Source organism: Acomys minous (assembly GCF_964271855.1).
Source record: "Acomys minous genome assembly, chromosome: 10".
Classification (NCBI taxonomy): Eukaryota; Metazoa; Chordata; class Mammalia; order Rodentia; family Muridae; genus Acomys; species Acomys minous.
The window spans coordinates 38,210,991-38,234,379 of record NC_140491.1 but is presented as its reverse complement, the minus strand read 5'-3'; the positions used below and the strand labels follow the sequence as shown (position 1 = coordinate 38,234,379).

The window sequence follows — 23,389 nt, the reverse complement described above, 5'->3', positions numbered from 1 at the left end:
ATTGGTCCGCGTGACTGAATGGCTGCCCTAGAATATGCTTGGTTGTAGGTATTGCCGTGCCCCTCGCGCGCTCGCAGCCAGAGCATTCACAGACTTTTATGTGTTCGTGAGAAAACGTCGTGGTAAAGTCAGTAAATCTGCTCGTGCCGTGTGTGGCGAAACCTTTGGTGCCGTCTCAGCAGCTCACCAGGCATTATCGGAGGCACCCAAGCCCAACTTGCTAAGGCGTCCGGGTAGAGTGTGGCTAGGGAGGGACAAACTGGCCCTGAGATGTTTGCATTCTGGTTTCCAAGTTAGTGCTTGTCTGTATCTACACCATGTCTGCCTTCGAGAAGCCTCAGATCATTGTCCACATTCAAAAGGGGCTCAACTACACGGTGTTCGACTGCAAATGGGTGCCCTGTAGTGCCAAGTTCGTGACGATGGGCAACTTCGCCCGGGGCACCGGCGTTATACAGGTGTACGAGATCCAGCGCGGGGACGTAAAGCTGCTGCGGGAGGTGGGTGCAGGCTTGGACTGCTGTTTGGGCGTGCGTTTTCTAGGATCTGCATTCCTCTTTGCCACAGCCTTGCCCCCAGCAGAAAAGAGATTACAGATTGAGAAATACTGCCGACTTAAAGCTTTGGCACCCCCAAAATCTCACTGGGGAACTTGAGTACCTTGGCTCACTGCCAGCCCCTTCCTCCCGCCATCCTCGGTGCGATCCCTTGCAAGGTTTCTGGGAAGTGAAGTTAGGGTTTCAAATCGGCTGTATTCGAGGATCTTTTAGGCTGTTTGCAGTTGTTGTAGTCTACTAGTAGGTATATGCAGTAAATTTACATTTCATGCAAGTAAAGCCAAAGGAGGCACCGGAATACCTACAACGAAATTAGTGGAGACAACTGAATACCCCGTCCTTTCGAGAAGTATCAGTTGAATTTCTGATAGCCCCAGGCATGGGAATGGCAATGTCACCGATCTCGTGGGAGTTTGTTTTCTGTTGGAAACAGTGAGTTAAACAGTCAGACCAAAAATGCATAAATGTAAACCAAGATGGGTTTTCTAGTACACATGTCTATGAGAGTAAAAACAGATTTAGGGTGAGTAGAAACTAACTAGGGCAAAACCAGAGTACAGTATGAAGTTTCCAGAGGGACCAGCATGTGAGAAAGCTCAGGGCTAGTTGTGGGAGGTAGTTTATTATCTTTTTAAAAACAAAAACACATACATACCTTTAATCCCAGCATTCAGGAGGTAGAAGCAGAAGAATTTCAGTTTGAGACCCTGTCTGAACAACAATTGTAACCCCCGCTTTAAAAAAAATCATAAACATCTAAGAGTAGGGACCATTATAAGATCGGTAAGCCGTTTAAGAGATTTATCCCTGTTCCTTTGAGAAAAACAGGACACCTTTGGAGGACTTTCAGACTGATGAGACCAGATTTGTAGTTTTTGTAAAAGGTTGCCAGTGAGCCAATTGCAGAATGATGAAAAATAATTAATATCTCATTTCTTTCTTTTTGAGATGGATGCTCAACTCAGACTCATAATCCTCCAGCTAGCCAGTGGGCTGGGATTACAGGCGGTGCGCCACAGTGCTGAGCGGTTGCTTAAGCAGCAATTGTATAGTTGCAGTTATTACAATGTTTCTCTTTGGGTTGACTGAAATGAGTGAGCCAGTCACAGTGAGGTGTTGAGTTGGTTTGATGGAGACAGAGGTTAGGGCAGGCAGAGAATAATTTAAACTTGTGTGTGACAGTATGTGAAGCAGTGTCCCTCCCTGAGCTCTGCTGAGTTTTCCGGTTCACTTCCTACTCTGTGGCGAGGTATTCAACTTGGAGATGCTAAACTTGCCTTGGTCTTTCCCACCATGCCTTGTGTTCCTCATCACTTCACTTGCCGTCACCTGTTGCTGTTCCAGTGGCCAGTTCAGACTGTCTGACTGAGGAAGTCCTTCCTGATCTCTGCCGGAAGGAACCTTTTTTTACATTTCACTCATATAGTGACTTTCTCTGCCCAAAAGAATCTGTCTCAGACCTCTCGAGTGTGAGCTGAGGAGCAGGGACAGTGTCGTCTTGTGTCATTTGTAAGGACCAGCCACTCGATACATGTTTATTATAAGAACTTGGGAGTCTGACATACTGGTGTAGGAATTGGTAGCCAATGTGTGGTAAGGACTCTGAATGTGAGAAACACCAGCATAACAGAAGCGTCACAGGAAACGCTAGGAGCAAAAGCCAGTCAACACTCAGCCAGAAAGTGCTTATAGAATTGTGATATTTTTGTTTTCCCAAGAATTACTATTTTTACGTACATGTCAGTAGTAGTTGTTCCAAGTGAAATAGTGTTCATCTCTTCTCATTTCTGAGGAATTCTAGAAAACATTTATTTATAGTAAAAGTAATATGTGTTTATAAGAGAACATATAGAAAATTTAGGTAGAAATAAAAAAGAAAGTACCAAAAATGATCTGAGCCATTGGAGTAAAAGGGTGTTTTTGCATCCTTTTTCATTCCATACCCAATTACTGAGACTACTGTAGAGTTACTATGCTAAAAAAGAACTGCAAGTATTTGAACATTTACTTCTAAAAAAAAAAAGTCAAGTAAAATATTAGAAATAAAGCACCTTTCAGAACTTAATATTGTATTTTGGGGGTTACAGCAGAGAAGCATACAGGTTATCAAAGTCCCCTATGTGTGTTTGGTTGCTAATGATGTTTGTGTCCAGGATTTAAAATACCCATGCCTTGTGCCCATCCCTAGAAACATGACCTTCTGCTAGTTGACTTTAGTGAGTGACAGAGTGGGGCCAGGTGGATTACTAACGTAAATGTTAGGAGACACACTCATTTTGTTTGATGGAATTGTTCCAAAGCCTATGCACCCAAGATAACGTATAAAAGAGCAAGTCAGCCATTGCCTGTGAGGAATCGATTACAATGGAGGGCAGGAGACCGGGCAGTTTGGCATACACCTTTAATACCAGAGCTCAGGAAGCAGAGGCAGGAGGATTTCTGCGAGTTTGAGACCAGTCTGGTCTACATAGTGAGTTGCAGAATAGTTCCAGGGTTACATAGTGAGATCCTGTATCAAAAAAACAAAAACAAGCAAACAAAAATAAGCAAACAAATAAAAGCAGAGAATAGGGAGCAAGAGAGATGACTCAGTGGTTAGGGACACCCGCTTCTCTTCCACATTACCCAGCTTTGCTTCCCAGCACCCAGAGAGCAGCTTGCAACTGTTCATAACTTTACTTTTAGGGGCGCTTGTGCTCGCTCTCTCTGGCTTCCTTTGGCACCAGCCGTGCATCTAATGCAGAGGCATGTTTGCAGGAAAGATACCCAGCCACATAAAAGAAAAAGAAATGGAAGGCGGGCTTCCTTCCCTAGTTGTACAGACTGTTGGGCCACATAAGAGTGGCTAGCCAAGTGTCACTTCATCATCCTTTCTGAGACTCCAGCTTACACTGGACAACTTTTTATTTTTTTCCTAATAAACACAAAGGTACCATACGGACAGAGACAGCCCTGAGAAATGAAATCATGGTTGAAACTTGGTAGTGAGCTAGTGCAGTGTTGGTATTTTAGCTCCTGTGCTTCTGAAGTCACTGCTTTTAATGTTAATTAAGTAGTGCCAGGATGTGGAGGAGGAAATACTGACAAGCTGCAGTAGACCCGCCCACAGGCAGAACAAAAATAGCTCTCATGGCAATTATTGATCTTGGGCTTCTTTAGTCATGCTGACACGTAATTCTGGCATAGGCTATTTAAAAAAAAAAAACTAGGTCAAGTAAACTATCATTGATGGTCATACTCAATATTATCAATCTTAGAGGATTTTGTGTGTGTGTGTGAAATAATTTTAACCAATTAGAGCATTATTTTACTTTTAACCAATCAGTTTTCTACCAAAGTTACCACTGTATTCTACTCATCTTCCATAGGAAAAAAAGTACTTCACAGTGTTAAAAAAGAGAATTCTTTGGTGTGCGGTACACATCTGCATTTTCACGGTGCCCTCTCAGTTACTGATTTCTGTGACTGTCTGAGAACCGAGGAAGCACATGTACAACCCAGCCTAGCCTTTCTGAGCAAAGCGGAGTCACACTGCAGGCGGGTGACACAATCTAATGTTTTAAATGATTTTTACTGAATATTTTGAATTTCGTTCTTGAACAATAAACTAGTAACATCTAAGTTTCTGCTTTTTTTGGTACAAAAACAAACCCTGAGGGGAGCATGAAACTATATATTTATCTTATAAAAAATACGAATGAGGTTTAAAACCAAAGGTGAAAAAACCTGAAGTTGGCTTTAATTCTTTCCCACATCTTTTCCCCCCACATATCAGACTTAGAACTTGTTGTTCTCAATGATGATGATGAAGATGTTTCTGCTGACACAGGTTTGCAGAGTGGGGCTGCATAGTAAAGTGTTGGGCTCACATACTGCCCTGCAGGCAGTGTCCCCTAGAGAGAGCCTGAGATCTGCCTGACTCTTGGGATGTAAGCAAGAGGCATCACTTCTTCTCAGAATCCTGGGACTGCAGGCAGGGCTGAGGGAGCGCTTGTTGTGCAAACGTGAGGACCGGGTTTTAATCTGCAACAGCCATATAAAAAGCCAGGCACATCTGCACGCGTGTAGCTTGTTCACTGTGGAAGCCAGAGTCAGGAAGATCCCAGGGGCTTGCCGCCAGCTAGCTTAGCGCCAGGTTCAGTGCAAAGCCTTGTCTCCATGGAATAAAGCAGAGAGCCATAAATCAGGATATCTGAAGTTCTCTTCTGACTTCTTCATGGATGTGCGTGCCTACCTACACACCACACACACACACACACACACACACACACACACACACACACACGATATTACAACGTTTCACTGAGGATAAGGCATTTATATAAACACTAATACTTACTAAGGTTAAAAACTCACATCTGAGAGTAGGAAGGTAGCTCAGAGGATATGAGGGCCTTTTGGTCTGCAAGCCTGAGGGCCTGAGTGGAAGACCCTAGCACTCACATAAAACAGGTCCCTAACCACAATGTACATATTAGGAAAAAAGATGATCTTTTCTGGGGGAAAACATGTAGAATGATGTTTCTCTTATCATTTGCTCAGTACATGGAAACAGTTTTCATGGTTGTGTACAAATGACATCAGATACCCTCTTAGACACACAGTACATTGAAAACCCAGAGGATGAGAAGGAAGGATCTGGAAGAACACTGGTACTGGCTTCTCTGTCCCAAGAATTAGTGCTGAGTGGCTAAGGGAGGCTTCCTTAGGCCCTCATTCAGAGAGGCAGGACTACAAGAGGCCTGTGGACATCACTTTTCCTGAAGCCTTCAGGGAATAGCGTCTCCATTGTATTTGCATTTCTGCCAAGAGATCTGCACAGTATGTACTGCACCTTTTTAATCTGCAGAACAGCAGAGAGAGTAGAGCTTTCAGGATTGCAAGAGGGAAAGGCTAAAGGTCTCTTAGTAGCCTAGCCTGCCTAAAATTCAGTGTTGCCTAGCCTGACCTTGAACTCACAACTGCACTTTTGATTCCGTATCTGGAGTGCTGGGCTACAGCAGTGAGCCATCCCCCGGGACTCAAATTGGCAGCGTTTAGATATCTCAGATAACAACAACAAGAAAAATCTCTCTGTGTCCCTCTCCCGCTCCTGTAACCCCGTGCTGGCACGGAGATCTCTGGGTTTTAGATCAGTTTGGAGCATGTCTGTCTTGAGCAATGAAGTGAGAGACCTTGTCTCAGAATCCTGGGCTGGAAAGATTGCTCAGAGGTCTGCTCTTCCAGAGGGCCTGGGTTTGATTCCCAGCACACACGCATGGCAAATATCTACAGATGGTTCTGTAACTCCAGTTCCAGAGACTCCAGTGCCGCCTTCTAGCTTCTGTGGGCACTGCATGCACATGATACATGAACATACAAGAAGGCAAAACACCCATACACATTAATTAAAAGTCACTCAGCGACCTAGAAGCTTTGAGTTCAAGGCCAACCAAGGCTACATAGTAAGACCATGTCTCAAATTAAAAACAACTTTTCTTTTTGACAGTGATAGCTTTCTTAAATTATACAGACTTAACTGAAGAAGGTACAATTTTTTATCAGACAGTATTTTCATTGCTTTTATGTATAGTGTGTTTAGCCCTCACTGCAAAGCCGTAGATATTGGGATTATAAATAAGTGTTTACATAAGTAAATACCCTCTCTCCTTTCTGTCCAGATCGAGAAGGCTAAGCCCTTTAAGTGTGGAACATTTGGTGCCACGTCTTTGCAGCAGAGGTACTTAGCTACTGGAGATTTTGATGGAACTCTTCATATATGGTGAGAGGATTAAACAGTGCATCAATGGAATAAGTGCTCTTTGATAGGGTTCTCACTCTTCTGAGAGAGAGTTCTAATTTGGAAATAGTTGTTACAAATATTTAAATGTCTCCTGAAAGTAACGAGAAGTCATGAGGACTGTGTTGTGATACATCTCTATGTCATATGCAGAGTCTGTTTAAAATCCTAAGCGTCATGTTACATTCAGGAATGTGTGTGTATAACATGCGTCTGTCTGTATATGCGTGTAATAACAGTGAACAGGCCATGAATGTGAAAGCGCAAGGAGGATCTGTAGGAGGGCTTGATGCGGGGAGGGGAGGGGAGAGGATGGGGAGGGAGAGGAGGGGAAGGGAGGGGAAGGGAGGGGAGGAGAGATGGTATAATTATATTAACCTCAGAAGTTAAAGGACAAAGGGTTAAAAAGATGCTTAGCTCTTCCCTTTAGAACTTGAAACAATGTTAGTGGTTCTTACCCGCCCACAGGCTGTGTGGGGCTAGTAATTAATGCCACTTTAGCAAGAGGTTTGGTGTTATAGAGCGATACACTGATTTTAATTTTTTCCATGCAGAACTCCCACTTAGATTTTGTTAGTACCATATTTTTCAGACCATAAAATGCACTCTTTTCCTCCCAAAAGGGGGCGGGGGTAGATTAGGGTGTACCTTATGGTCCGATTGCTGTTTTTACTATTTTTCTTTTTTTCTTTTTTTTTTTTTTCTGCTCTAAAAACTGGGTGTGTCTTATGGTCTCAAAAAATACAGTATTTAATGTTTTAAGATTTAGACATGATTTTTTAGGAAAATGTCTATTGAACACCTTAATAAAAACCTGCTATGAATGAACAAAATCACAGTAGTATCTACTGCCTTTATATATACCTTACTTAAAGTTAAATGAATTCAAGTTTTTCTTTTTAGAAAATATTTTCAACATCTAAAGTACACAGCAACATTTTGTTTGTTTGTTTGTTGGCTCATGGTTCACTGTTGGTGGCTGCCCTGTAGCTCACAGTGTAGTGGCCTTTAACTCCACAGAGCTCTGTCTGCTTCTGCCTCCCAAGTGCTGTGATTAAAGACAGTCCCAACTAGATACATTGTTACTATGTATATTTCGTTGCCCACTTCTTCTCTTCCCATCCCCTTTTGAGTTTTGTTGTTTAATTTTTTTTTTACATTTTATTCAGTGTCTGTGTCTTTGTGTCTGTCTGTATCTCTCTCTGTGTGCCTGTGTGTCTCTGTGCCTGTGTGTACATGAACACGTGCGGGGAGCAGAAGACAGCTTCTGGGAGCCTTTGCACCTGTCTTCTCTTGCTCCTCTGAGACCTGGGGATCCGTGCAGGTTGTCAGGCTTGCTGGCCGGTTCCTTCCTCACCCGGGCCATCTTACTGGCCACCCTCTCCCGTGTTATGACTGTTTACACGCATATATGCATACACACATATGCACACATAGGTATGTGCATATAATTTTAAACTTATTTCCCATGTTATAAGAGGAACCGTGGTCTTTACTTGCTTACCGTGATGGCTTCTGCTGCTGTTCCTTTTCTCACAAATGTCAGGGTTTCGTTTTTCTTCATGGCTGAATAAAATTTCATTGTGTATAGCCTTACCCATTTGTGTGTTGAGAGAATCCTTACCTATGCTTGTATCTCTCAGTGTTTCATTTATGTTTTCCTCTAGCATTGTCAGAGCCTCTGTCTTAAATGTTAAAGTCTCTGATCCATTTTGAATTCTTTTTAATATATATAATTTTGAATTGATTTTTTTTAGGCCAAGTGTAGTAAGTGGCTTTCTTTCCCCTTAGGAATTTGGAAGCTCCAGAGATGCCAGTGTATTCTGTGAAGGGCCACAAAGAAATTATAAATACTATAGATGGAATAGGTGGACTTGGAATTGGGGAAGGAGCACCTGAAATTGTGACCGGCAGCCGAGATGGTGAGTGAGTGCAGTTTAGGTACTAAGCAAATGTTTAATGGAAACCGCTCCGCGATGGGGTCTCCTCTGCACACAGAATCCCCTATGGCTGGCTTGACTCTGCATCTTCCCTTCGTGCATCTGCATCTTAACAGACAAGTCTATTGTGCATCTCTCACTTGTTTCAGGCTTCTGTGTCTTTTCAGGTGGAGACACAGCACTGAATCTTGTAGTGCGGAGTTAGTTCAACAATGAGTAATGAACTTACTGTGAAAGACTTACAATCTCTTTGTGGGCTTCTGAAGCAGCCAGTGGTGTGAGACGGATGGTGCCTTCTCATTCTCTTTTTAAAAAGCCGCCTTACTGCTTAGGGAAATGTCAGCTTGACAGGCACCTGAAAACATGGTCTGAGATCTGCCCACAGGCACTGGCTTCAGTGAGCAACAGGCTAGGCATGAATGACTGCATGGGTCCCAGGCTTTAGTTTTTCACAGGAACAGTGTTTCACAAAGGAGAGCTAGCGAGCAGTCCATTGCGGCGCCACAGCCGCTGTGATCATGCCTCTGCTTTATGGCTTGTCATAGGCAGATGCTTCTGTTTCCATGTATTAATGACTATGAAATCCCACTGTGAGGCTCTACCACTGTACTCGCTCTGCTTCTGCAGTAACCCTTCAGTGTGCTTCAAGTTTTCTGGATAATCTTAGGCGGCTTGAAATTATGAAGGAAGTAATGATTGTTATGTATGTAACTCCTTGGGAATATTTTATGATTTTTTAAAATGCATTTCTAAATAACCCATAGTACACATTCCCCTGGCCAGCTATGATGGATGAGGGACTATCGTTGGCTGCCATTGATTCTTCTTTCCTGTTAAGTTTGTAGATTAGAAACTGTACTCCATTTCCCTTTGTGTTAGGTCTGTGCTTGCCTACTAATTAATTTTGTGTTGTGAATCATCTATGTTCTTTGCCAATTCAAGTGTGGAAAACTTACTAGGATCTTAACAACTTGGGTAAACCTGTGGCTGAGATGGTAATCTCCAGCAGATTTGTGGCAGTCCCCGCCACATTTCTAATGACCACTTCTGTCCCTGGAGATATAGCTTAAGTTTCATGTCTCTTTTGGGGACTTTTTTTTAAACCCCTTCCCTCTTCTTTCTCATTAAATGCATTTATATTGATTATAGGCTGTGACATTAGTTAGTAATCCTATAATGTAAATTGATATAAGAATGTTGAAATTTAGTTTAGGCTAATTTTATTTAATAGTTCCCTCCTCACTATTTTATGAGGGAAAGTTATGTAAAACAGGTGGGGTTGTTTCTTCTTCTGTGTCAACAAGTGAAGCTGGGACCACAAGCAAGCTGGTCACTCTGCTGTGAACTGCCTCCCCCAGCAGTTGAAGTGTCACTCTAAAACCCCATATGAAAACATAGTGACAGGGCCTGGAGAGGTGGCTCAGAGGTTAAGAGCACTGGCTGCTCTTCCGAAGAGCCTGAGTTCAATTCCCAGCAACCACATGGTGGCTCACAACCATCTATAATGAGATCTGGTGTCCTCTTCTGGCATACATGTGTATGTACAAGCAGAACACTGTATACATAATAAATAAATAAATATTTTTTAAAAAAGAAATCATAATGATAGCTTATTCTTCTGTAAAGGAAAATGCCAGTGGTTATATGTGCAGTAAGGAAAACATAACTAAAATGACACTCTCACTGACCTTTGTACATACGTTAGTAAGGCATTTTTTGAATTGTACGCTTGTCTTTGACTTGTCAATCATAGCCTATAGATGGCCTAGGAGCAGAGGGGTTTCTCTGTGTAACTATTAATTTAGCAATCATTTCTTACACTAACATATGGGCTATGTTTGGCATCAAGTGCATTTTAATCACTTTGACGTTAGGAAAGCATGGGTATTTTCAGATCTTGTAACATCTGCATTATTGTCACGTGTACAGGAAACTAGAAAGAGAATGAAAGCAGGAAACGTGATCAGCCACTATTGAATTTTGCCAACTCTCTTGTCCATGGCAGGCACTGTAAAGGTGTGGGACCCAAGGCAAAAAGATGATCCTGTTGCTAACATGGAACCCGCACAAGGAGAAAACAAGAGAGACTGTTGGACGGTGGCATTTGGTAAGTTTTTGACAGGATGCTGTGTTCAAAGTTGATTAAGTTTCAGGAAGTTACCGGTGGTCTCCAGCAGTTCCGCTCTGTAGACTGTTCTGAGAGTGTGTCCAGGTGAGTATCACAGTCGTCAGTGTCAGTCTCGGGCTGGGGGTTGCATCTGTACTGCGCTGTTTAGTGTGTGGTTTGGGGAAAGTCACCGGACTTCACTGTTTCTGGGTTATTGTGTTTACACAGTGGTGCTAATATTGTTGAGGAGCCAATGAGGTAATACCACTAAAGCTCTTAGAATGTGCATAGATTATTAAGTATTAGAAATGTTTACTATTATTTTGGTAAGTTTTTGTTTAATTGATAAGACTGACCTAGTGTAGTACCAAATGCCAGCGATAGGGCTAAGTGAAGCCTCAGATGCAAATTATAACCTAAAAAGTTGCACATTATATTTTACATAGTGTTTATTTTCTAGATAGTTGTGCCGTTGCATAATTATGTCTTGTAAGTCTGATAACTGTGACCTGTTATTAATATACTGATAATCATATTGCTTTTGTCAGTGTTGGTCCTTGTCTTTGACTGTAAAGGAGAAGGGCCAGAACGCAGGCTAGTCTCAGCTTCCCAGGTCACTGCAGTTACAGGCCTGCACCTCTGGATGCAGCGCCATGTTTAGTTTAAACCCTCTGGGTTATGTTTTGTTCTGTTTTATTTTTGAAAAGGTTGACCTCAAGCTGGCCAAGGTCTTCCTGCCTCTGCCTTTAAAATGCTTGGATTAAGGCATATGCCACCATACCTGGATTGTGTGTGTGCATGCGTGCACGTGTGTGTGTGTGTGCGCGTGCGTGTCTGTGTGTGTGTGTTTTGAGACAAGATGCCACTATGTTGCTCAGGCTGGCCTCAAACCTCTGGAGTCAAGTAAAACCCTGCTTCAACCTCCCAGTGAGCTGGAGCTACAGATGAGCAGCACCATGCCTGACTTTAGTTTTTTTTTTTTAATTGCTGTGGACATGCAACAGTGAAAGTGAGTCATGTTTAAGCCCTCAAGCATATGGCATATGGTTTAGTAAAGAAGGGCTGGCATCCACTTCAGCTACAGTATAAAAAAGTAACAAAACATCACAAGAAGCATCAGTCCATGCAGAGAGATGCAGAGGGAGACACAGAGGAAGACCATATTGATCTCAGACCAAGGAGTCAGGATTTCCAACACTGAAATTGGGAGGATATTCTCAACATAGAGAATAACTTCAAAGTGCCCCAGGAAGAAATGGTGCAGAAAGAGGCCGCAGAGATGCCGTACCCACCACCGTTGTTCAGGTGGGCTGGGTAGTGGTCTGCCTTGGAAGGTCTGTTCTGAGCTTTCAGACGACGTCACTGGTGATGAAGACTAAGGGGCTGGGGAAGGCACAGTGGAGATGAGTTCAGAAGTTTTAGGCAGGATTCCAGGTAAAGAAGGCTTGCAGCCATGAACATGATTCATAAGATAGATAGAGAATAAGTAGTATTTGCAATTCTGGATCCAGCAAATGAGGAACAAGGAAAATGATTATGTCCGAAAAGACTGCATGTTGGGATTGATCACAGAGAGAAAGATGTTGTTCATTGAAGAGCCCCACAAGCAGTGTGGCAGTGGTAAGGGAAGACGGTGACGTTAGTTTGGGACGTAGAAGAGCAAGGTACTAGTGCCAGCAAGACCTCACAGTAGAAATGCAGGCCTGGAGTGTATAAGGAGGAAGCAGGAGCCTGTTGAGAATGAAGGCAGGTGGCCTCACACATGACAGGACCTTCCTCTTCCTTCACATCACCCCAACCCCCCCACCCCCAATTTGGCAAGAGCTATGCAGGAAAACCATCCCGGAGCTAAGCATGCTGAAGTTCGCATCCTATTCTAACCTCTAGGTGCGGTCACCTGCACGGCTAACAGTGCCCTCCCACTTGTTACAGAGCTTCTGGCCAAAGTAAGATAACCAGGAAAATACTCTGCAAAATCATTTTAAAGCAGAGTTTTCATTCATACGCTGTTGCTACTAAGGGATCTGAAGAAGCATACACATCGCCATCTTCCCAGGCCCTGTGATGTGTGAACTGTAGCTGGTCTGCCTTTGCGGTACTGGGATGGATTATAGGGCCCCGTGCCTGCTAGACAAGCCTATGCCATGCCCCGGCTGGAGGGAGCATTTCCTTTCTATTTAGAGTCCAGGAAACACTTTCAAGTTAGACTCTTGTCATAGAATTTCTAGTAAGCAATTTTTTAAACTTTAATATTCCTCATCTACCAAAATTGATGAGTGGAGTTATCCCCAGTATAATTTTTTAAAATTAAATCTGTCCCAAGTTATATGTGTATTTTGTACCAGTTTGTCCTAGCAGCCTTCACCTTGCATTTATGAAGACCTGAAATGTGTCTTGATTTCCAGGCAACGCTTATAGTCAAGAAGAACGTGTAGTTTGTGCTGGCTATGACAATGGGGACATCAAGCTGTTCGACCTCAGAAACATGTCACTGCGGTGGGAGACAAACATTAAAAATGGGGTAATGTGCATTTCTGTGATCTCCAACTTCTCTGAGCACGTTTGAATCCACTATCTCCCTCTGACCACGGCGGAGTTCTCAGAGCCTTTCTCTAAACCCATGCCTCTCAGTCTTCTGCCAAAAGTTAACCTTTTGCAGCCAAACCGCCTTGAGTCTACTGGCAGCCGGGCCCCCTTTACTAAGACAGGGAACACATGAGCTAGAGAGGTGGCTCAGCATTTAAAGGCGGGGCTCAAGCCAAAAATGTAAGAACGCAAACATGTACTCAGATGTGGTTTGTACACAGTGGAGCCAGTAGAGCCTCCACCGCATCTGAGGGCCACAGGGACCACACAGATGATAGCAAAATGAGTAGGAAAAGCTGCTCCAAGCACCTTTGGACTTTTGGTTCTTGAGCTGGACACCTTTATCAAAGAATGTGGTTCATTGAGTACAGTGGCGCATGCCTGTAATCCCAGAATTTGGGGAGGCAGAGGCAGGCAGATCGCTGTGAGTTCGAGGCCAGCCTGGGCTACAAAGCGAGTCCAGGACAGCCAAGGCTACACAGAGAGACCCTGTCTCGGGAAAAAAAATATAAATATATATATATATATATATTTCTGATTTTTGGAAGGAGGCTTTGACTTACCTATGCTAAATAATGAAAACATTGTGTTGTCACCTTTCACTGAGCATGCGGATGTCTCCCCTCTCCCATGATGGTTTTGTTGATCAGATTAACAGAAACTATATTTTGCTATATTGATTCAAAAGCCCTTCCACATGGTCTTGTTGTTTTAAGCCATTCAGATAATGTAAAAGAATCAACAAAGGCTGGAGAGACAGCTCAGTGGTTAAGAATACTGAATGCTCCTCCAGAGGACCTGGGTTTAACTCCCAGCACTCGCATGATGGCTCAAAACCATCTGTAATTCCAGTTTTGGAGAATCTGGCCTACCCCTCTGGCCTACCTGGCACCCTCTATATACCTGGTGTGCATATATGAAAGCAGGCAAAGAATGCCTGTACACATGTTTAAAAAGTAAAGAAAATAAGAGCCTATCAATAACGTACTCTCCACTTTCAGGTGTGTAGCTTGGAGTTTGACAGAAAGGACATAAGTATGAATAAGTTAGTAGCGACATCCCTGGAAGGGAAGTTCCACGTCTTTGACATGAGAACACAGCACCCGACCAAAGGCTTTGCTTCTGTTACAGAAAAGGTAACTCTGAGGAACTCTCTTTCTATGGAGAGCGGTGGTGTTTGTTTTAGACTACTTCACTGAATGACTCACCAGGTTTCCTCTCTGTCACGTGCTTGTGGGACCGTGTTTTTGTGCAGATCCCAAAGGTTGCCAGCTTTACACTTCCCGACTATAGTAACTATCTAGTTAGCCAGGAATCTTACTTTGTAGTTAAAAGAAGCCTTGCTGATGCCAAGAATTTGATCAGGAAATCCCAGCCTGGTGTTTTCTAGTAAATACATATTATTTCTGTTAATATCTAGTGATTTTTCCAGAATATCATTTCACTGTGTCATCTCATCCCATTTTGTTTTAACTCTCATTTGCTGTATTAAGTGATATCACTTGAAAACCCTGGTTACTGTGGTCAGGAGTCCTAGATGCTGTTTGTTCATGCTTTGGCTTCTACTTGAGATGGCTTAGTGGGGAAAGGCTGTGGCTACAAGATTAGAAAAAATGATAAGGAAAGAAAAACAAAGGGAAATACTTGTCACAACAAAGAGAATATGTCTAGACTAAAAAGTAGCTACATAAAATCCATGTAGAAACATTGTGTCTTGCAGGAAGGGGGAGGGGAACATGACCCTCTTTCCTAAGCATAAGAAGGAAGGCAGCTGCAGGCGGTTGTTTCTGCCTGATTCCAATGTACAGGTTGCCAGAAAGTAAGAAGCTACTTCCATTGCTTCCTTCACTGTGGATGCTGCAGGATGTGCACTTCCTGCTACCCCTCATCGTGGGTGCTGCGGGATTCCTTCTCCCACAGTGGGTGCTGTGGGATTTCACAGAACTTCCCCCTGTGTGCTCCTGATACACTGTATCTCAGGATGTAGTAGTTATTGTTGAGCATAGATTGCCAGCGCCAGATGAGCTAAAGCCATAACAGGGTAACTAAAACTGTAACACTATTTTGCCAGTGTCTTTTTAAAATATAGTTAGTATAGCTTTCAGTCTATAGTTAAATTGTTCCATATTTTGTTTGTAAATCCCCTCTTATTATCTATATACAATAGTATCCTTGCAAGTTCATTTGGGCAGTATTAACCTAATCACTGGGGCCTCTCATAACTCAAAGTGTGTATTCTGAGATCCCTGTTTTTACATGCTAGCAGTAATGCTCTCAAATGAATATTCAAATCATTGATAAGAGTTATCATTCGGACTGGAGAGAGAGCAGTTAAGAATGCCCGCTGCTCTTCCGAAAGACTTGAGTCAGGTTCCTAACATCCATGCCAGGCTGTTCATAACCCTCTGTAACTCCCAGTGCCAGGAGATCTGATGCCATCTTTTGACTTCCCTCAGGCACTGCATTCATTCACAGACACCCCCACCCCACCCCCACATATACACAATAATTTAAAATAAAATCTTTAGGTTAGTAATCACGGAAATGTGAAGTGGGCAGCTTAGGTCACACAGCAGCTTCAGGCGTCTACGCAGCAGGGTCGCCCTCTCCTGGGTCCTCCTGCATCCCTCCCTTCTCGCTCAGCTCTCACTCCTCATGGACCCCAAGGTGCACCAGCATGCTGGACTGAGGCACTGATAAACTGTCAGCCTTTTCCACTTGCCTGCCTTTATTTTCCTAAGGATATGCATTTTCATTTTTTAAGTATAGGTGATCTGTTAACATATTTAAATGATGACTAAATTAAATTAAAAGTCATCCGGATAGGCAGAGTGTTAGTTACAAAATAGATGCCGCACAGTGAAACATACGTCTTTATACATTGCTGCTATTCAGCATCTTCCCCATCTCCCTGCCTGTCTCTTTCTGGTCCCCTTCTTCCTATCAAATTCTCCTCACTTCTGCACCCATGTCCTGTATGTTTATCACACTCACTTTTGCTCCTCTTTCCTGGTCATTAATTACTCCCCCTTCCTCTCTCACCACACTTTCAGCTTTTCACAGACACAGAAACATAAATTTAATTCTAGGTTTTGCACATGAGAGAAAACATCCTGTATTTGTCCTTTTTAATGATGAAATAAAATTCCATTTGTGGGTATGTACTTCATTTTCTTCCTATTCTTCCACTGATAGACGTCTAGACTTGTTCTGTTTCTCAGCCATGTGAATAGTTCAGCAATAGAAGTGGATGTACAGAGATCTGTGTAGTATGTTGACTCAGGGTCCTCTGGGTCTGCCACCGGGAGTTAGGGCATAGCTGAGTCACACGGTCATTCTGCTTGAGTGTTTTTAAGAAATCTCCAGCCTCACTTGCTGTGCCACTTTAGATTTTTACATTCTCACCAGCAGGAAGGATTCCTCTTTCTTCACATCCTTGCCATCATTTGTTGTTTGGTTTCTTTTCTTTCTTTCATTCTTTCTTTTTTTTTTGTTTTGTTTTGTTTTGTTTATTTGTTCAATAACATTTTTACTAACTAAGAATTTCACACAATGCATTTTGATTATATTCACTTCCCCTCCCGCAGCTCCTCCTCCCTCGTCCACGCCGCTGTCCATCCACCCACCTTGGTGTTCTGTTTTCTCCTCCCCACCCCGCTCTAAGCACCCACTAGTTGAGTTTGTGTTGCCCACCCACTCTCGAGTGTGGGATCTACCCTGGAGCATGGCCATCTTTCCAAAAGTCACAGCACTAAGAGAACTAAGTCCCCTCTCCCAGCAGCTGTCACAGGCCAGTCCCTCACCGTGCTGCCATTTTGTCTGGCTTGAGCTTGCGCAGGTCTTGTGCATAATCTCACCACTGATGTGAGTTCATTTTTGTGACTGCCCTGCTCTGTCCAGGAAATCCTGTTTCTTTGGAGCTTTCTTCCATCCTGTGTCCTCTTATAAGGAGGCCCCTGAGCTTTGAAGAGAGAACGTGATAGGCTGGGTGCTCCACATTTGCCAGTTGTAGGTCTCTGTGGTAATTAATGCCTGCTGCAAGAAGCTTCTCTGATGAGAGTTGGGGTCTGTGGGCACAGCGATGAGTCTAGGAGTCACTTAGTACTATGGGCAGAGTATAGGAGTAGGCTCTGCCTAGGGCCTGTGACCTGTCCAGCCACAGGGTTTTGGTCCCACTAATGGTGCCAGGTATAGGTTCCATCTGGTGACGCCGCAGGCCTTCGGTCTGATCAGAAAGTGGTTGTTTGTTCTCTTTTTCTTTTTCTTTTCTTTTTGTTGTTGTTGTTATTATTGTTATTGGTTGGTTGGTTGGTTGGTTGGTTGGTTTTTTTCAGATGGGGTTTTTCTGTATATAGAGCCCTGGCTGTCCTGGATTTGCACTGTAGACCAGGCTGGCCTTGAACTTAGAGATCCACCTGCCTCTGCCTCCCAAATGCTGGGATTACAGGCATGTGCCACAGCCGCTGCCACCATTACCACCACCACCACCACCACACTGTTTTTGTTGGGGAGGGGGGGTATTGTTTTGTTTGTTTGTTTTAAGCAACTTCTCTGAACAGGCTTCTCTCCCTGTGGCTCCCTATTTTTTAGTTTTTTACAAGACCATTATTAGAAATTGAAAGGCTGCTGAATTTTGTATGTTAGTTTAGTGTCCTGTTACTTTTCTGAAAGTATTAAGTTTAAGAATTTTCTGGTAGTGTATTTAGGGTCTTTTAACTTTAGGATTATTTGCAAATGGGAATATTTCAGTAATGAGAATTGCTGAAGAAAAACCAAACTGAAGTGATGCTGGGACTAAAAAACTCAATAAACAAACTAAAAACTCAGAAGAAATCCTTGGTGCATAAAGGATGTAGTGAAAAGTGGAGAATCGGATCTTCAAGGTGAGGTAGAGCAGTTGAATCATTCAGTAACCGTCAATGATAAATTAACTGTGCAAATTAAAGATTATAGTGTGAATTGACTATATATAATATGTGAATATATACATATACACACATACATGCATACACATGTGTGTATATATGTGTGTGTATGTATATAGCATGTATGTATGTATATAACATGTATATTTATGTGTGTATATGTATATAACACACATGGAACACCATGAAAAGACCAGATCATGGAATTAAGGGAGTAGAAGAATACTGTACAAAAGGCTTATCTTCACTGAAATCATAGGCAGTTATCTTAGTATAGAAAAGTGGTGCCCACGCAGGTACAGGAGTCTGAAGAACAGCAAACAAAGGTCAAGGAAGCCATGCCATATCAGAGTTAAAACACTGAGAACAGACAAAGGGTGTCGGCCACTGCAAAAGACTTAGGTCACAGAGAAAGGCAGGCCATAGTGTCGGATGCTTTGAGAGAAATGCTTGCAGTCAGAAAGGCTTCGACAGGCCCCACTGCCAATGCGGACTGCACTCCTCTGCAAAAGTGCCTGTGAAAATGAAAGCAGCAATGAAATGTTCTTTTCTAACAGCTGAAGAGAAGGGCCGCAGGTCTTTGTTTCGAGTCTCCTCTTCATGGCTGCCATTTGGTCTTTAACCAGCATGTGTGTCTTGTCCGACTAGGCCCATAAGTCCACCATATGGCAAGTTCGGCATCTGCCTCAGAACCGAGAGCTCTTCCTGACAGCGGGAGGCGCCGGGAACCTTCACCTCTGGAAGTAGTAAGTCTTACTAAGTTATCTGTGGGGTGAAGCAGGAGTTGGCACGCTTTCTTTTTCTCCCTTGATATTTGACTTAATCCCTTTTGGCACGCTTTGCTTTCTAGGTATTATATAACTGGCTTTCTAAATGTTTTCTTTTACTAATGTATTTATCTTACATTTAATAAAAATTCGCCCTTATCTGACACAATAAGTGTATTTGTCATAGTTATGCCTGTGCATATGAGAAGGACTTAGAAATGTTGGGGGCATTCTGCCCCCCCCAAATTTGAACTTGTAGGTGGGCATGGTCACACCTGTAATCACAGCCCTCAGGAGACGGGGCCAGGAGGGTTTCTGTGAGTTAGAGGCTAGTGTGGACTGCAAAATAAGTTCAGCCTGGGGACAGGGGAGGGCGCTGTCTCAACAAATAAACAGTAAAGGAGAAGGGAGGGCGCGAGGAGGGTGGTGGCGAATGGCTTTTGCTAGCTTTTGTTTTTTGATTTGATTCAAGATTTTCATTGAATACTATCTTCTGGGAGGGGGCTACAATTGAGATGTAAAGTGAATTAATTAATGACAAATATTATCTTCTAGTCATTAGAACATTGCATCTGGGAGTCAGCGAGAGGGTCCGAATACTTAGGTTTGGGCAATGAGCTTGCTAGATTCATCATAGTTTAAAAACATCCTGAGGCTCCTGGTTGGTCTCCAGGTGCAGCCTCACCACTGGGTTTCTTTTTGTACACCGAGGCAGGATGAGCTACTGTGGGAGCTACAGCCATGTGCTGTGTTCCGTGACTCCCGGGGGCACTGCTAGGGCAGCTACCAGTTCAGCGGGTCTTATACAAATTGAAAGTTTGAAAACTTGATTAGCAACAAAAATTCTCCAAGCATTACTCAGAAAATAAGAAGCTCACAATTGAAGGATATTTCAAAATTAAAGTTTGGTTACTAATATAAAAAAAAAAACCAACACTATTTTCGGTAAGGCTTGGACTTTCCCATTTACAAACCCTTCCAAGCTCCTCATAGAAGCTGAAAAACAAGGCTGCAGTCAGATAGTACTTGCTAGAGAACGGAAGCTATGAACTGACAAACTTGTGATTGCTTGTGATCAAAACAATGTTTTAATACACTGCATCCAAACTTGCTTCATTAAGAAGTGTGCCTTCTGTCAGTGTAAGAGCAGGAGGAATGTTTTAGGCATTCTGGCATGAGGTTGGGCAGATAGATCCTTTGATCCTGGAACCTTTGCCCTTCATTCTTCCCCAGTCTTTCTGCAGGTTACGCTTTGCCAATCTCCTTAGCTAAGCCATGCTTATTTCCTTGATTTCCTAATTCTTGAGACTGCTAAAGGAGCCAGTACCAATTTTCCACATGTAGACACAATGGCAGCTACATCCCCCACCTCCAAAATTAACCAGTGCAGAGAGAGAGAGAGAGAGAGAGAGAGAGAGAGAGAGAGAGAGAGAGAGAGAGAAAGACTCTGTGTGTGTGTGTGTGTGTGTGCATTTTGTTCATTTATTTATTTACTTATTTTATGTTTTTCAAGACAGAGTTTCTCTGTGTAGCTTTAGCTGTCTTGGAACTCACTCTGTAGACCAGATCAGCCTCGAACTCTGAGATCCGTCTGCCTCTGCCCCACGAGTGCACCCAGCTCCATTTCATTACTTTCAAGTAAATAGTTTGTTGGATCTAAAAGGAAGAGAAAGTGTTTCCTGCCTGTGGCTTCTCCATTTCTCCTGCGTCTTACAGCTTTGTGCTTCTCAGACTCTGCGTCTTCCTTGTTTCATTGCTCGGTTGGTTGCGGGTTTTTTGCATTCACACAGTGTCATGATTGATACTCATTAAGCTCTGCAGAGCCCTGGGGGAGCCTGCTTAGAGCCTTAAAGCATGTCTGTAGAGATCGGTATTTCTTTTGTCCATCTTTCAGATCTATATCAGGTATAATTCCATTTTGGGCCTTTCCCTCCTCTTAGCTTAAATTTTTATACTTTTAGCTGAGAAAAACAATCTGATGTTCTTAGCATTGCTTTCTCCCTTGTGAAGGCCAGTGGTTTTAAGATCTCTCCCCAGTGGCATTCCCACAGTGATAGTACAGAGAAAGTCCTCAGGCTGGGTCTGAGTGGTGGGCTCAGGGGTCAGCGTGGAAGTGTTAAGCGAGCTTTTGTAAGTGCTGCTTATCGCCTTCCCTCTGTATACACACATTGCCTGTGGTGCCTTAACATTCCAGATTTATTAAAGAATTACAACAAAAGATTATGGAGGGCACAAGTCAAACTGACCTATAGCACGCTTATTAAAAAGGAGGCCCAGGATGATGCTGGACACGGTGCTATATAAAAGTTTGCAGGAAAAGTAACATTGCTGAGGTGTGTTGAGCTAGGTAGTGGGGCTGTCTTTACTCACGTACGGTAAATATTGGAAAGTCGTAAGTGGTGGTTTAGTAACCAGCTGAGAGATGAAAAGTCACTGAAGCTTAATCTATAAAAATAAGACAGTGAATGTCCAGAGTTCTCGCTTACCACTTTGATCTTGTTTTTAGTGAATACCCTACTCAGCGGTCAAAGAAAGATTCCGAAGGAGTAGAGATGGGAGTGGCCGGTTCCGTCAGCCTTCTGCAGAATGTGACCTTGTCTACGCAGCCCATCTCGAGTTTGGACTGGAGTCCTGACAAAAGGGGGCTCTGCATCTGTAGTTCCTTCGACCAGATGGTGCGAGTGTTGATTGTTACAAAGCTCCAGACCATCTGACCCAAGGCTTTGAACTTGAAACTTTCCAGAGGGTTACTCACAGAGTTTGAGACGTGTCCTGCATCCTCTGGTCTCATTGAAGATGGTTGAATTTGAGTGATGGGTGACGGCCACAGGGAAAAGCCAGCTGACCCCTAGCTTCTTTGGGTGTTGGTGGCCTGACACGCATGCTGCTGCATGTGAAGGTGCCACACATCAGGGTCAGCTTTGTTCCTTTTACCCACATTTCTACTTAAAAAATAAAATAAAATAAAAGGAACCAGGTGCTGTGACATTTGCTTATGGTCTCAGCTACTCACCAGACTGAGGTAGGAGGATCAGTTTAGCCTATAGGACCAAGACTAGCTTGGGTGGCACAGTCAGACCCACCTTTAAAAATAGCTGGGCACTGGCGCAGAAGACATAGCTCTGTGATCAAAGTGCCTGGTGCTCCTGCCGAGGACCCCAGTGTGACTCAGTATCCATATTAGATGGTTTACAACCCCTGTAGCTGCAGTTCCAGGGCATCTGATACCATCTGCTGGCTGTATTGGACAATGGTACTCACAGACACATGCACATCCTTATATATATATAAAAATAAATTGTATTTAAATTTCTAAAAAGTAACAAGTAACCAAAGTCGGTAGTTGTTATTTAACTGTATTTTAGGTTTGTTCTGCATCTCCAAAGTTCCATATTTTCTCTATGCATTTCTGTTTCATTTTAGTGTTTCCACATTATAGGAATCACTTCGCTTGGTTTGTAAAGTACTGAAAGAACACTGTTTGACTGGACAGACTGGAGAACTGTATTCAGCAGTGTAACTGGTAAAATACTGTGGCTTAAAACCCTCTCTCTTTTACTCAGACGGAGGCCTTGCTTGTCTTTTGACTGTGGGAAAGGATGATGGGCTGTTGAAGACTGGAGTGGTTTTCTTTTTTAAACCTTTTTGTCAAACCTTTTGAATATATTTTTTAAATAAACAGGCTTTTAAGGTCGACGGAAATTTGATTTTGTGAGTAGGAGCCATACAGTCACTTCCGCTTTGTCCCCTTTCTGACTCCAAAATAAGGACACCTTTGGTCAAGGTTCTTGCCCGTGGCACACATCGTAAGCTGAGCCTCAGAGCGGACTGGCTTGATCACACGTTCATTAAAACATGTGTTCCCCAGCTCCATCCAAAGAACACAGCCACCTACAAACGCACACTATACAAAACTCAGGAATTCTTAATTCCCAAAATGCTTTCTACATGGAGCTGTGGGGGGCTGGAGAGCTGGCTCGAGGGCTGAGTGATTGCGATGCAAGGATGAGCTCCTGGATTCTGAGGTCTCTTGTCTCAAAAATAAGGTGGAAAGAGACAGACACCCAGCCTTGACCCCTGGCACACGTGCATGCGCATGCGTGCACATATTCAAATACAAATCACATTTTAAAAGGAAAAGATTGTAGGTGTAGTACAGGGCGTCACTATATTGCCTAGCATCCCAGTCAAAGGAGGCCCACCTCAGTAGAAAATATAAAGGGAAATTTGATCTTCTAGCCTAAATGTTTTTTCTTGAAAATTTTTATTTGTAATTTTTAAAAAAAAACCTTAAGTACTTGTCGCAACTAAGGCAGCCCCAAGGCAGGTGAAAGCATGAGAGGTGCTCCCCACATCTCTACAAACTCACAAAAGAAACTTAAACCAACAGTAGAGCATTCTTCACCCAGCCTGTGCTGGCACCTGCCTGAACACACTGAGTGGATGCATTTTGTATTTATACAGGAAAGAAAATGTTGCTGGTGTATGTCTAAGGCTATACAGCACAGACGACGGTTTTATTTCCCCCTTCCCCATACTCCTACCTCAACCCCTAGGGACACTGACTGTTTGGGAGCCACAAAATTCAATAATGTTCATGTCTATAAGACCTGCCTCTTACCACATGTGTCCTGGCGACATTCTGTCCTAGAGACAGGCTTTGTGAAGCACACGCTTTAGTTTAACAGAAAACTCAGGGTGCACTGCCCCCTTGTGGGTGATGTTTGC

The 23,389-nt window shown here is 43.2% G+C and overlaps 1 protein-coding gene across 1 annotated transcript; it reads left to right on the top strand.

The window, feature by feature from the left end:
• The first annotated feature begins 117 nt into the window (after positions 1-117).
• DNAAF10 (dynein axonemal assembly factor 10) lies at positions 118-22,357 on the top strand. The gene is made up of 8 exons (XM_084797302.1): positions 118-500; positions 6,218-6,318; positions 8,128-8,258; positions 10,282-10,383; positions 12,789-12,904; positions 13,971-14,105; positions 18,543-18,640; positions 21,168-22,357. The coding sequence occupies exons 1-8, from the start codon at positions 318-320 to the stop codon at positions 21,373-21,375; spliced, it is 1,074 nt and encodes a 357-aa protein (XP_084653428.1). The 5' UTR covers positions 118-317; the 3' UTR covers positions 21,376-22,357.
• The last annotated feature ends 1,032 nt before the right edge of the window (positions 22,358-23,389 follow it).

What these genes read in the sequence shown, in the direction of transcription:
- DNAAF10 (XM_084797302.1), top strand. Translation starts at nt 318, where the DNA reads ATGTCTGCCTTCGAGAAGCCTCAGATCATTGTCCACATTCAAAAGGGG. An exon ending in TGTGACCGGCAGCCGAGATG is followed by an intron (nt 8,259 to 10,281) that starts GTGAGTGAGTGC and finishes TGTCCATGGCAG; the next exon opens with GCACTGTAAAGGTGTGGGAC. An exon ending in AACCTTCACCTCTGGAAGTA is followed by an intron (nt 18,641 to 21,167) that starts GTAAGTCTTACT and finishes TCTTGTTTTTAG; the next exon opens with TGAATACCCTACTCAGCGGT.